Here is a 10,965-nt window from a genome sequence, read left to right as displayed (position 1 = left end):
GAAGTGGGTATTCACCCACGAAAGCTCATGCTCCAAAACATCTGTTAGTCTATAAGGTGCCACAGGATTCTTTGCTGCTTTTACAGATCCAGACTAACACGGCTACCCCTCTGATACTTGACTCTTCTCTATGAATTCTTAGGTCCCAATCCTACAAAAGCTTACCACTGAGTGTAATGTTTGTGTGTGTAGCCCTGTTGAGATCAGCAGGACTACACATGGTAGTAGTAAGTACTATACTTGAAAGTAAGTGCTCATCAGGAGTAGGTCCCGATTTTGTGTCTAGTACTTGTTCTTCTGCCTTTTGCGTTGACATAATAGTCTGTGGGATTTTGCTCCGATTTAATTATGGTGACAATATTTCTTTAGCCTCAACCTTTAAACTCCCTCAAACTTGTACTTTGCTAGCATGCAGTTAATCTTTAGAAATTGAGTTTGATTAGGAGAGAGTGTACAAATCCATGGGCTTGCACAGTAGCTAAAATAATGGACACACTGAGCATACAGGCTCAGAGAGGAAACAAAATGATTTACTGCCCTTCAGTTTAATAATTATGTTCTATGGTTCATTCCTCATTGTCAAGATGCAAGCTTAATGATAACTAGTGTACGTTAATGGAGGCCTCTTTAGAGTATTTTGTACTTTGTGTAATCTGTGCAAGCCTCGAAATAGTTCCATTAATCGAAAAGAGCCTTTGCAGTAGTTCATTATGTAAGGGCACTTATGCAAACAGCCTGCTGTTTTTGTGAGACCTGTATTTCTATGGTGGTGCCACTTTTGTGTTAGCAGCATTCAGGAGAGCAGCTTTGGATACAAAAAATCAGTGCTTGAGGGCAGCTGAGGAAATTAAACTCTTGTAGGATATTAAGATATTATTATTAAGATCAGCCTCCCTTTTCATGGGAGCCGGAGCAAAATGGATTAAGAGTAGTTCAGGGGTTTAATTAATAATGTTGACCCTCTACATTTAAAAAAATACCTCAGTCTCCAGTGTAAGTCTGGCAATTGGTTACCATTTTAGAGACCAGGCCTAATGAATTCAAGTTGCAATCTTGCTTGCTACTCCTAAAACCAAATTATGGTGAATGGATGTTTTAGATGCAATAAAACCTGACATTGCAGTGTTAAGGTGATTATGATTTATTGATCATTAGTCTCCAATGTATATGTAATAAATTCTGATGTGCCCATCACTGCAGTATCTGGTCTCTGTATACATAATTAAGGGAAATGTGGTCCCATTTGAAAGTGGACCAAAGAGATTTTTGAGAAATGCTAGGAGCCTAACCAAAAAATCCTTTTGTAAGGATTATGAGGGTATTCTCTCTGTGCTAGCTAGCAAACGACACATTTTTTTCTGATATGATTGATGGGCTTCCTTTTTTTTTATAATGTATATGTAATTGCTCCTGTTTAGAAAAGTATGGGAACAAAAACACGTGTTAAAATCTATGTAGTCGGAGATAGGAACAAAATATTAGGACTTGGTAGCAGTTTAGCATATTAAGTCAGCAAAATAATGAAAAAGAAGCGCAAAGAGAGTAAATGTTTAAAATTTACAGATAGAGGCAGTAAAGTGGGTTGTGACTAAAATATACGAGTGACCTGGGTGCAGTATTTTGTGGCGGCTTCTGCAATGTATGGTGATTTGTAGAAAGTGTCTGATCTAACATCTTGCTTCTGTGGTGCATATTCAGCTCGCCGTCCAAATCTCAGTCCATTGGAGAAGAGCATTGTTAGCAGACTGCTGATGCCCACACATTCATTCCTGGCCAGAAGTAAAAGCACAGCTGCCTTGTCTGGAGATGCAGGTAAACCTAAAAGGGTGAACGTCTAATGTTTTATCACAGCTGTTCCTTTCAAAAATTCTTTTATTTATTTATGTTCTCCAGAAGCACTCCGGGTTTGTATAGAGTGAGCTAGAATGGCTCCTAAAGGCATAGCAGTTCTTGGTATGCCTTTCATTTTCTCCCCCTCTCTCTTTAGCTTAATCAGTCTCCAGTATCTTTACCAGTGCAACAAAGAAAACACCCATAGGGCAGCAAGCAGCACATCATAGTCCACTATAGTATGCAGACCCAATATAGCAAACAGGATAGCCCGATGTATGTTGCAAGAGCTGCTGTGTACTGCCCCTGCTACAAAAAAGGCATTCTGTACCTCTGTATTTATTTTCCAATATAGAGCATATTACCCATTTTAAAAAAATCTGGTAGACTGAATATATGACATGAGTGACTTGATTTTTCAAACTATTTGCTTTATTTTGTGTTTTAAAGAAAGAAAAGTCTCAATTAACTTTTATTTTGAAGTTATTATTCATCAAGAAATTGTGCTGGTTATGTTATAGTTAACTTGTTTTCTAATGTTAAATTGTTGTTCTACTTCTCAAGTTAGGTCCCCCATTTCAGTGATCTACTAGCATGAGTAAAGTTAAGAACATATGTAAGTGTTTGCAGAAGTGAGACTTTGTTGTTAAAAAGTTCTCCACTAACCACAAAACAACTCTTTGCTATTCCATTGAGGGGCAGAAAATAACACAGAGATTACGATAATATCTTTCTGAGGTAGCTTGAAAACTATTCAAAAGTAAGGAGAATGTCACAGGCATGTTTAAAACAGGGTTGTGATGAATTATGATGGAAAAGAAGCAGGTCATTCTCTGGTGTGTTACAGGGAAGAAGTTGAACTGTTTATAGATTGTAGAGATATTTCGTGACCACGCTATGGGATTTAAATTCATTGGTAACATACTGTTGCACCTGTTGAACGTTTTAAGTTCAGACAGGTTTTATTAGCCCCCTCCTATAAACATGCCTTTATTTGAAATAAAGGATATTGAAGGTAAGGTGGAATACCGGTTTTGCAAGACTATTTTTCAAAGATGCTTTAACTGAAGAATTCTCATTTTTAATTAGGCTGTAGTATACAGTTCCATGGGGAAAGCTTTGGGGAGTGGAGGGAGGGAAAGATGGGTAATATTCTACAAACAGAACAGTTAGCCAATGTGAGTCTTTTCCAGGGGCATCATGTCTTTAACAGCAAAGGCTGGTAAAATTAGTACTTAATATCATGAAATTCTATTTAGCAAGTAGGAAATTGGAAATGCAGCTAGTGGTTACAGTGCTGACAGTTGAGAAAGCAAGGCTCTTAACTTAGCAAACAATTACTGTGCTAGAGGAGATGTGAAAAATTTTCAGTCTCAAGCTAAGTAATAAATTGTAAGCTGAATTGGAATATTGGCGCACATTTTAAGCAACATGAGTGGTTAATATACCAGGGTATTCAGGGTAGTTCTCTCTATGCTACTTGGAACTGTATCACCCATTTTTTAAAAAAAATTCTGTATGCCCATTGTTTTCCAATTTTGCCCAGTTATAGCAATAACTACATTATCTGAGACCAGGGCATTTCCTGGAGATTAATGATCATCTGGTGTTAATGGCTCATAACTATGCCCTGAGCCATCAACTCATCCCAGCCTGTCATTAATCCCCAGGAAATTACCCTGCTCGTTCATCATTATTACTTAAAGATGAACTTCAGAGCAAAAATTATAATCCAGTTAAATATGGATTTCTCTTACTAAGAAAGCTATTGAGAACACTGTGCGCAGAAGAAAGTTTTAACTAATCCGCTAAAAAAATTTCTATCAAATGCTCTTAGTGGATCTTGGTTCACTGAAGATACCGCAAAAAGCATCATTCAGTTCCATCACAAATAAAATGAAGTGCTTGACTTCTAATATTTATGATGTCACTATCTAGGATAGCTTCAGAGAATCAGGAAACTCCAAGAGGATTGATTCGAAGAGAGGGGATATATATATTTTTTAAAAGTTCAAACATATTTCTGTGCTGATGCCCCCTGTACTTCATGAGGAGACAGTCAGCAAAGAAATTTGTGTAAAACTCCATTTCAGCCTTGCTCTGCAATTCACTTTCTGGTGATGGTCTTATTTTTATATTTCATTAAACACACTTATCTTAACTGATAAAGCAAACATGTGCCCTTGCCATAGCTTTTAAGTGAGCTTAATTTCTTTATTAATGACGTTCATTTAGTCTTCATTTCAGACAAAGGTGTATAACTAGCTCTGCTACATCAGTGGACGTTTATTAGAACAGCGGTGTGTATTTTTGTGGAAATATAATATGCATGGAAATACAATCAATCTCTCTCTCTCTCTCTCTCTCTCTCTCTCTCTCTCTCTCTAAGAGAGAAACTGGGAGAGACTCTTCCAAGGGAAAATGAGGCTACTGTTTTTTTTTACAAATAATGCAAAGGAAAAAAGGTACTGTTGAGAACCTTTCTGTCTCTGCTATTGAGTAACATGCTAAATAATGAGTATTCTCGCTATATTGTAAATGACCATGAGAGGAGAAACAGGAAAGGCACCTAAATAATTACACAGTTTGGCCTGTTTTCACTGTGAACTAAACCACACTGCCGAGAGAATAAGAACAGAACAAGGTCTGAGAATACTCTGACCAGCATTGCTGATTGCTACAAGAAGTACTTTTTTGATCCACGTTGCGCCGCTAAAATTCTCATTGCATTTGTACTCTAAATACCACAAACCTAAAAATCTATCATTTCTGTGTAATAAACTTTGTCCTCTGCAAACAGCTAAGGAGAGTTGCCATCCCAGACGCTGATTTCATCATAATCAACTTGGCAGAAAAAACTAGTGGTTATAATATGCTTATTATCATAATGGGGGAAAATAATTAAGTTGTGGATTATTAGAAATTTCTTTAGACTGGCTGTTTATCTTAAAGTATATTGATAATATTAGCAGGTTTTGAATGAGGAATCCAGACAAAAATTTCTTACAGAAGGAACTTTTTAAAGTGCAGTGACTACTACAGATTGCAGACAACATGTATATTTTATGCTATTCATAAATTTCTTGCAATGTTGATATTTTTATCTACTATGGCAGGGATGGCCAAACCATGTCTCACAAGCCATATACGGCTTTTTTACAGTTAGTGAGGCTTGCGGGGCTCCCCTCACACCTCCCATTCTCCACCTACCAGATCTGGGGGGGGGTGGGGGGTGGAGTTGGGGCTTCTGCCCTTCAGTGGGGTGGTGGGACTCAGGGATTCTGCCGTAGATGACTGATGTCTGCTGATGGGGAGCAGCAGGAGGCACACAATTTAAAGGTTTGTCCCCCTCAAAAGCTTGAGTCATGCCCTTCAGGTTCGCCCCCGTCCCTACCCTCAGCAGCTTCCCCCCACTCCCCAGGTCTTAGCACTGCATGGAGAGGGGATGGCAAACAGCTGCGAGCTGCAGAGAGGGGCCGCAGCAGCAAAAGCAATGGCTCTCCCTACAGCTCTCAGCTGTTTGTCTCTGCCTCTCCCCACGGCTGCAGCTCCCAACTTGCTGGTTCCAGCAGCTGCCATGCAGGGAGGGGGGCCCGGCAGCACCATGTGACTGAGCAGACCCAGCAAACTCTGGCAAAAATCGAGGGGAGGGATGTGACTCGATGTGCCTCTACCCCCTGGCATTGCTTCTGGCTTCTGCCCAGCAGGGGTGGGGGATGTCTCGAGGCTTCAGCCCTCCAGGGCACACCTGCCAGGGCTCGGGGTTTCAGCAGGAGTAGGGCTGAAGCCTCGAGCCCTGGTAGGCACACCCAGCCCTTGAACTTCTGAAGATTGTCATCTGCAGCTCGGCAGGTCAGTAAGTTATGCCACTCCTATACTATATATATCCATTTTAATGATAACATAAAAATATACATGCATTTTATGCTACTAATCTGTTCTGATTGAGTGGTACAGTATATTCTAGGTAGGATAGAAGAAGAATGCATTTATTCGGTGTCTGTTTATTTCTGAAATCTTGTAAATTTCACCAAGCGATCACAAGTTCGCAAGTTATCTTTAACGCATGATGTGACTTTGTCAGTTTGACGTGAAGGAATGTAATTGTTTTGCTAGACTGCTGAACTATATTCGCTGTATAGATGATGGCGTGTTTTGGTCTTTGTATGTGTATCTCTCTTTCAACCACCCTTCCTGCCCCAACTAGTTCCTGAAAATCTAACTGTAGTCAGATTTTTGCCTGATTTTTTTTTCAGATTAAAATGCATGTCAATGAATGTACTAAGCTAATCAATTTCAGATAAGTAATTTTGTGTTTGTTGCTTTACCAGAACCATCACTTTTAAAATAAAAGGCAATATCACTGTCTGATGTCCATTTGTTTTTTAACACCTTCTCATCTTTGATAAATATGAAAACTGCTAACATCTGGGATAATTTTTAACTTTCAATTTAAAAGGTATATGAATTCCGATTAGAAACATACCAGTAGATATTTAGGGCTAAATAAATGAGTATCAAATGATGCTTCTGGTTTAACTTCTAAAAATGTTCCTTGTGTATTAATACCTTCTTCCTTTTCTCTCTCTTGTTGCATCCTCTCTCTCCCCTGTTTCCTGCTGTTGGCTTTCCTTTGTCACTCCTCCAATGCTGTTCTGTTTTAAAAAAAAAAAAATGAAAACAACCCACACGTAGTTATCCCCATTTGTCCTCGTTCAGCATCTTGCAGCCCCATCAGCCCTCTGTCCTACAAGGCCATGAACTGTAGAAATCCAGCAGACCGACCAAAATTCTTTGACACAACAACTGGACGTAGGAGGACCACACACTCAGCAGGGGTAAGCATGCTAGTTGTATGTAGTCTAGCAGCTGTAGCAGAACCGTGTAACATAAATACACAGTAGACCATATGAAAAAGAGACGTGGATGGTTCTGGAGAATGGTAATGGAGTCTTTCACTTCTGGGTCACCAGTTAACATCGTGCTAGTTGGTACCAATTATTTTAACAATAGCTTTGTGGCTTTTGCGAATTCAGTTGTTTTCAGTTCAGTTTCCTAAAGGGCAAACATCAAACTCCCAATCAGCACCACTGCTATTGACATTCTTCTTGTGTTCTATGCAGTATTGTTGTAGCCGTGTTGGTCCCAAGATGTTAGAGAGACAAGCTGAGTGAGGTAATATCTTTTATTGGACCAACTTCTGTTGATGAGAGACAAGCTTTCAAGCTACACAGAGCTCACACTAACAGAAGTTGGTCCAATAAAAGATATTACCTCACCCACTTTTTCTCTCTAATGCTTCTTGAGGGTAGTCTTAGCTAAGAGTAATACAAGACAGAGAGACTGTGAACTATTCTTTTAGCCTTTTGAGATGGTCCTTTCAGATCATGGTTACGGCACATTACCAGGACTGTGAAGCTTTCACTGCTGCTGTCCTGTGAATAGAGTATTTCAGTCTCCAAGGTTATCAGTCTGGCACTTTTTATTGGGTTCATAGAATCATAGAATATCACGGTTGAAATATCTAGTCCAACCCCCTGCTCAAAGCAGGACCAGTCCCCAACTAAATCATCCCAGCCAGGGCTTCGTCAAGCCTGACCTTAAAAACCTCTAAGGATGGCGATTCCACTACCCCCCAAGTAACCCATTCCAGTTCTTCACCACCCTCCTAGTGAAAGTTTTTCCTAATATCCAACCTAAACCTCCCCCACTGCAACTTGAGACTGTTACTCCTTGTTCTGTGATCTGGTACCACTGAGAAAAGTCTAGATCCATCCTCTTTGGAACCCCGTTTCAGATAGTTGAAAGCAGCTATCAAATCCCCCCTCAGTCTTCTCTTCGCAGACTAAACAATCCCAGTTCCCTCAGCCTCTCCTCATAAGTCATGTGCTCCAGCCCCCTAATCATTTTTGTTGCCCTCCACGGGACTCTCTCCAATTTTTCCACATTCTTCTTGTAGTGTGGGGCCCAAAACTGGACACAGTACTCCAGATGAGGCCTCATCAATGCCGAATAGAGCTGAATAATCACTTCCATCGATCTGCTGGCAATACTCCTACTTATACAGCCCAAAATGCCATTAACCTTCTTGGCAACAAGGGCACAATGTTGACTCATATCCGCTTCTCTTCCACCGTAACCCCTAGGTCCTTTTCTGCAGAACTGCTGCCTAGCCACTCGGTCTCTAGTCTGTAGCAGTGAATGGGATTCTTCCATTCTAAGTGCAGGACTCTGCACTTGTCCTTGTTGTACCTCATCAGGTTTCTTTTGGCCCAATCCTCTAATTTGTCTAGGTCCCTCTGTATCCTATCCCTACCCTCCAGCGTATCTACCACTCCTCCCAGTTTAGTGTCATCTGCAAACTTGCTGAGAGTGCAGTCCATGCCATCCTCCAGATCATTAATGAATATATTGATCAAAACCGGCCCCAGGACCGACCCTTGGGGCACTCCGCTTGAAACCGGCTACCAACTAGACATGGAGCCATTGATCACTACCCATTGAGCCCGACGATCTAGCCAGCTTTTGAGTCACCTTATAGTCCATTCATCCAGCCCATACTTCTTTAACTTGCCAGCAAGAATACTGTGGGAGACCGTATCAAAAGCTTTGCTAAGGTCAAGGAATAACGCGTTCACTGCTTTCCCCTCATCCACAGATCTAGTTATCTCATCATAGAAGGCAATTAGGTTAGTCAGGCATGACCTGCCCTTGGTGAATCCATGCTGACTGTTCCTGATCACTTCCCTGTAAGTGCTTCAGAATTGATTCCTGGAGGATCAGCTCCATGATTTTTCCAGGGATTGAGGTGAGGCTGACTGGCATGTAGTTCCCCGGATCCTCCTCCTTCCCTTTTTAAAAGATGTGCACTACATTAGCCTTTTTCCAGTCATCTGGGACCTCCCACAATCGCCATGAGTTTTCAAAGATAATGGCCAAAGGCTCTGCAGTCACATCCGCCAACTCCTTCAGCACCCTCGGATGCAGCGCATCCAGCCCCATAGACTTGTGCTCGTCCAGTTTTTCTAAATAGTCCTGAACCACTTCTTTCTCCAAAGAGGACTAGTCACCTCCTCCCCATACTGTGCTGCCCAGTGCAGTAGTCTGGGAGCTGACCTTGTTCGTGAAGACAGAGGTGGTAAAAGCATTGAGTACATTAGGTTTTTCCACATCCTTTGTCACTAGGTTGCCTCCCTCATTCAGTAAGGGGCCCACACTTTCCTTGACTTACTTCTTGTTGTTTTTTCATTATATTTTTTTAATTAAAAAAGAAGAAAGGTTGACATAGTTGTTTGATGAAGAAGACCATTTGTGAATACTATTATTAGCAAAAGTAGCTGAGTGAGCAGTTATTCCCACTGTGCTGTCAATGTAATGGAGAGGCTGATAACTGTGATCAGATTTATTTTTAGATGTGTTTAGGAAGTACGTGGTGTTTTGTTTTTTTAATTGACTGAGAATAACAGATCTACTGAGTCTCTTTCCATCTTCAATACTGCTAGTGTCACTCTGACATACATAGTTAGACATTTCACTAATGATCCAAATCCTGCATTTTTTGTGCACCTAACAATTAATGGGCTAGGTGCTCAAGAGCAGTCAAAGGAAGTATGCCGATTTACACCACCTGAACATCTGTCCATTGATTTTTTATTTTTTTTTTAAGGCAAGTTGTCATTGTGCAAAGTATTTTCAACTGGGTCCATCACTTGCTTAACATTTTAAAAAAAATAACCTTTCCATTAAAATCTCGTTAACGCCCAAAGAATTTTAGGATTTATGGCGGTCAATAGGGAAAAAAATAAAGGGATTGCACAAGAAATTCCTGTTTCTTCAACTTTCTTTTCCCATATTTTATAAAATCAGTTTAAGTTAATGGCTCAGATAAAAAATATAGACATCTTTTAACTAATCAAATTCCAGATCAGCAATATGCAGTGCCTTCCCCTCTACCAGTGCTTGATACCTGGCCATGGTAGTATAATATTGGTCTCTGACAAGATTATGTTGCTCCATGAATGGCAGGATGCTATCTGAGAAAGACATTTGGTAGATACTGATGCACCAGTCTTGTTTCCTCTACAAATTGCCAGCTATATTTTGAATTCAATATCCCTAAAAGCTGAGGGTTTCTTATATTTAAAGCTGCTCCTACAAGTACATATGGTCCCAAATTTTGATCTACTTTGAAACAGTTATAATCTAGTAAAAAATATGCTCTGAGTTCTGATAGAGATATTTTTAAAATTGCCACTGTGAGCTAAGAAATTAAAAGGAAAAAAGAAAATAACTATTCTGCATAAGATTGAGCAGTGTGAGCTTTTTGGCTGCCAAGCCAGCCAGCAGAGAAGAGAAGGAAAAGAACCATATTTCAAGCCTATGATGGCAGCTGTGGTGCTAGCACATAAACAGGGAAACAGAATAAACACTTGAGCTCCATAAGGAGCTTGTCGGGAATGGGGGATGGGAACTTGCTGTTTGCCAACTGAAGAAATACAACATTTATAGTGAATGAAGTGTTAATTTCAAGCATCTCCTTGGGTATTGCAAACAGTGGAGAGAAAAACTTTAAGAAAGGATAATTATCTGTCTGTGTCAATTAAGGCTTTTTGAAAAGTTTTCCGTAGCATCTTAGGATAGCACAGAGTGACTAATATGCGTGCATACTATCAAATGCTCATTTCCCGGCACAAAACATCATTATATTTGTTACAGGAGTCGTGTTTGTACACTTACCAGCCAGGCTGTAGAAAGTGCTGAGGCAGCACTGATTTCTCGTTTTCCTATGCTGAATGTGTAGTCCTTTGCCCATGGGAATTACTTGTGCAATATGATTTTCTGTTTATTTGCTGATCCTTAGCCTGACAAAAAAGAAAAGGACCTCTCCTCCAGCGTAAAGAGACTTCACTCTCCTTCCAATCCCAAAACTAGATCACTAGCGCTCTCCCCAGTTTGGTAAGTGAAGTACAGATGCTGGGATTCAGCTATATTAAGCTTTACTTGTTGTGCTCATCGAGTGACTCAGCAACAGAAAACATGTATTAAAATGGCCATTAAAAGACACATTAAGCAGGGGCAAGGGACATTATCCGGCTTGCTGGGGAAAGGGGTGTACTGCTGTAAGGGGGGAGGAAG

At 40.4% G+C, this 10,965-nt stretch overlaps 1 protein-coding gene across 6 annotated transcripts in view; it reads left to right on the top strand.

The window, feature by feature from the left end:
* The window catches only part of MAP7 (microtubule associated protein 7), a 180,842-nt gene that overhangs the window by 145,589 nt on the left and 24,288 nt on the right, over positions 1-10,965 (top strand). For 4 of the 6 annotated variants that reach the window (XM_032770116.2, XM_032770124.2, XM_032770099.2 and 1 more), the window contains 3 exons: positions 1,699-1,812; positions 6,526-6,668; positions 10,691-10,785. In XM_032770116.2, the coding sequence (XP_032626007.1) occupies positions 1,699-1,812; positions 6,526-6,668; positions 10,691-10,785 (352 nt within the window). The remainder of the gene's footprint in view (positions 1-1,698; positions 1,813-6,525; positions 6,669-10,690; positions 10,786-10,965) is intronic. The other 2 variants (XM_032770133.2, XM_032770108.2) reach the window with 1 other exon arrangement.

This window comes from Chelonoidis abingdonii, chromosome 3 (assembly GCF_003597395.2).
Source record: "Chelonoidis abingdonii isolate Lonesome George chromosome 3, CheloAbing_2.0, whole genome shotgun sequence".
NCBI lineage: Eukaryota > Metazoa > Chordata > Testudines > Testudinidae > Chelonoidis > Chelonoidis abingdonii.
Note: the sequence above shows the minus strand (reverse complement) of the source record. Positions and strands in the feature narration are given on the sequence as shown.